The sequence below is a fragment of the Mandrillus leucophaeus genome, unplaced genomic scaffold (genome assembly GCF_000951045.1).
Source record: "Mandrillus leucophaeus isolate KB7577 unplaced genomic scaffold, Mleu.le_1.0 Scaffold463, whole genome shotgun sequence".
Classification (NCBI taxonomy): domain Eukaryota; kingdom Metazoa; phylum Chordata; class Mammalia; order Primates; family Cercopithecidae; genus Mandrillus; species Mandrillus leucophaeus.
The window spans coordinates 332,271-335,674 of NW_012104954.1; the positions used below are offsets into that span (position 1 = coordinate 332,271).

Genomic DNA, 3,404 nt, shown 5'->3' on the forward strand with positions numbered 1-3,404 from the left:
GTCAGGGAGGGTCCTACCAGTTTGTCATCCCATAGCTGTGCCCACATGCCTTCCAGATGTGCTGCCTTGGGGGAATTGAAGTCCAAACTCTAAAATACATCTGTTGAAGCCGGGCATGGTGGCTCACACCTAAAAGCTTAGCACTTCGTGAGGCCGAGGCAGGTGGATCACCTGAGGTCAGGAGTTCAAGACCAACCTGGCCAATATGATGAAACCCTGTCTCTACAAAAAATACAAAAATTAGCCAGGCGTGGTGGTGAACACCCATAATCTCAGTTACTTGGGAAGCTGAGGCAGGAGAATTGCTTGAACCCGGGAAGTAGAGGTTGCAGTGAGCCCAGATCACACCAGTGTACTCCAGCCTAGGTGACAGAGCAAGACGCTGTCTCAAATAAACAAACAAACAAACAAACATCTGTTGGGCCAGGTGCAGTAGCTCACGCCTATAATCCCAGCACTTTGGGAGGCCGAGGCGGGTGGATCACTTGAGGTCAGGAGTTCGAGACTAGCCTGGATAACATGGGGAAACCCCATCTTTACTAAAAATACAACAATTAGCCAGATGTGGTGGCAGGTGCTTGTAATCCCAGCTAAAATCCCCCCCGAAATAAATAAATAGTAAAATGTGACATTTACTAGCATTACTATGTGTTGGGTACTGCTCTAAGTGGTCCCCCATGAATTAATTCTTTTTTTCTTTTTTTTTTTTTTTTTGAGACAGAGTCTCGCTCTGTCGCCCAGGCTGGAGTGCAATGGCCAGATCTCAGCTCACTGCAAGCTCCGCCTCCCGGGTTTACGCCATTCTCCTGCCTCAGCCTCCCAAGTAGCTGGGACTACAGGCACCCGCCACCTCACCTGGCTAGTTTTTTGTATTTCTTTAGTAGAGACGGGGTTTCACCGTGTTAGCCAGGATGATCTTGATCTCTTGACCTTGTGATCCACCTGCCTTGGCCTCCCAAAGTGCTGGGATTACAGGCTTGAGCCACCGCGCCCGGCCTTTGAATTAATTCTTTAAATCCTCATTTCAACCCAGAAAACTTCCCATTTTATTTATTTTTTTTGAGGCAAGTTCACTCTGACACCCAGGCTGGAATGCAGTGGTGTGATCTCAGCTCACTGCAACTACCACCTTCCAGGTTCAAGTGATTCTCCTGTCTCAGCCTCACAAGTAGCTGGGATTACAGGCGTGCACCACCACACCTGGTATTTATTTTATTTTATTTTATTTTATGTTATTTTATGTTGTTTTATTTTATTTTATTTTATTATTTTTTATTTTATTTTTTTATTTTTTGAGAGAAGGTCTTAATCTGTCACCCAGGCTGGAGTGCAGTGGTGTGATCTCGGCTCACTGCAGCCTCCGCCTCCCAGGTTCAAGTAATTCACCTGTCTCAGCCTCCCGAGTAGCTGGAATTACAGGCACCCGCCACCACACCTGACTACTTTTTGTATTTTTGGTAGAGATGGGGTTTCACCATGTTGGCCAGGCTAGTCTCAAACTCTTGACCTTGTAATCCATCTGCCTCGGCCTCCCAAAGAGCTGGGATTACAGGCATGAGCCACTGCAGCCAGCCCAATTTTTGTACTTTTAGTAGAGATGGAGTTTCACCATGTTGGCCAGGCTGGTCTCAAGCTCCTGACCTCAAGTGATCTGCCCACCTCTGCCTCCCAAAGTGCTGGGATTACAAGCCTGAGCTAGCATGCCCGTCCTGTTCTCTGCATTTTACAGATGAGGAATCTGAGGCACAAGGAAGTCAAATGACGGGGTCTCTGGGTCACCTTGCTAGTAAGTGGTGAGTGGGGAATGCAGGCTTTCCTGCCCCAGAGTCTGCCTCCCTGACTCACCACTGTGGGGATTTGTCCCCCATGCCCCTCTGGGAGTTGGGGTCCCTCCCCGAGCCTATGTCGTGTGCCCCTGCAGATCCTGGCAGGCAAGCCAGCTCCCCAGAAGTCACTCAGCGACCTGCTGGATGCCAGTGCAGTCTCGGCCACGTCTCGCTACATCGAAGAGCAGCAGGCCACACAGCAGGTTTTGGGGCCGGTGGGGTGGATCCAGGGAGGGGAGAGTCTTGCAGACCGATCTGAAGTCTGAGGTCCCTTTATGTTGTTGTTGTTGTTGAGATGGAGTCTTGCTTTGTCGCCAAGGCTGGAGTGCAGTGGCGTGATCTCAGCTCACTGCAACCTCTACCTCCCAGCTTCAAGCGATTCTCCTGCCTCAGCCTCCTGAGTAGCTGGGATTACAGGCGCCCACCACAATGCCTGGCTAATTTTTATGTTTTTAGGAGAGTTGGAGTTTCACCATGTTGGCCAGGCTGGTCTTGAACTCCTGGCCTCAAGTGATCCACCTGCCTCGGCCTCCCAAAGTGCTGGGATGACAGTCATGAGCCACCGCGCCTGGCCTTCTGGGGTCCTTTTCAACAGCACCTCCCACCCCTTGGCTCTGCAGCTGATCATGGACGAACAGGATCAACAGCTGGAGATGGTGTCTGGGAGCATCCAGGTTCTGAAGCACATGTCCGGCCGCGTTGGGGAAGAGCTGGACGAGCAGGGCATGTGAGGCCAGGACCCTGGGGGTGGGCCAGGGTCTCTCGGCCACCCTGGTGTGTCTGGGCCGTCTGGGGCTGATGCCATCCTGTTCTTGGCAGCATGCTGGATGCCTTCGCCCAAGAGATGGACCACACCCAGTCCCGCATGGACGGGGTCCTCAGGAAGTTGGCCAAAGTATCCCACATGACGAGTGGTGAGTCCCCTCGGGGGCGAGGTCAGTCCTAGTGGGGGCAGGTTGTAGGTGGTACCCTCTCCCCCGGTGACCTCTGATCTTCTTGTTCCCAGACCGCCGACAGTGGTGTGCCATCGCCGCGCTGGTGGGGGTGCTTCTCCTTGTTCTTATTTTACTTTTCTCTCTCTGACCCCAGCCCTCCCTGGCAGGCTGGTCCCTTAAGCCTGGGGAGCCACCAAGCACTTTGGAGCTGGCCTAGCCCCCTAGGAGGAGAGGGTCCCTCCTGGGTAGCTGGAAAGTAGAGGTTCCTGCCTGGGGAACTGTCCCCACGGTTCCCCCCCAGAGCCAGTGGTACCCTTCAGGACCCTGGGCCGAAACCACCACCACTGGTCCTGTCTCAAGTGCACTTAGGGGGTGGTGGAGGCAGGGTCACCTCAGACACACCCCTCTCCATTTCCGGTTCCGGGACCCCAAAGCCATTCGCCCCTGTGCCTTACACATGTGCCAACCTGGAAATAAAACGTCAGCCTTTTTTATACGTATTTGTGTCGTGTAGTGTGTGTTGACTGCAAATGCGTGACTGAGCCCTGATTGGGACTCCCATTCTAAGCCACTGCTTGCACAAGTGCCCCAGTGTGTCTGTGCACGTGTGCGTGTTCCGGATTCCTTTTTTTTTTTTTTTTTT

At 52.7% G+C, this 3,404-nt stretch overlaps 1 protein-coding gene across 3 annotated transcripts in view; it reads left to right on the forward strand.

Annotated features, from left to right (window-relative positions):
- STX10 (syntaxin 10) overlaps positions 1-3,261 on the forward strand; it is a 7,640-nt gene extending 4,379 nt beyond the window's left edge. The window contains exons 5-8 of one of the 3 annotated variants that reach the window (XM_011994880.1): positions 1,922-2,029; positions 2,447-2,553; positions 2,646-2,740; positions 2,833-3,261. In XM_011994880.1, coding sequence (XP_011850270.1) covers positions 1,922-2,029; positions 2,447-2,553; positions 2,646-2,740; positions 2,833-2,909 — 387 coding nt within the window. In that variant the 3' untranslated portion in view covers positions 2,910-3,261. The remainder of the gene's footprint in view (positions 1-1,921; positions 2,030-2,446; positions 2,554-2,645; positions 2,741-2,832) is intronic. The other 2 variants (XM_011994882.1, XM_011994883.1) reach the window with 2 other exon arrangements.
- The last annotated feature ends 143 nt before the right edge of the window (positions 3,262-3,404 follow it).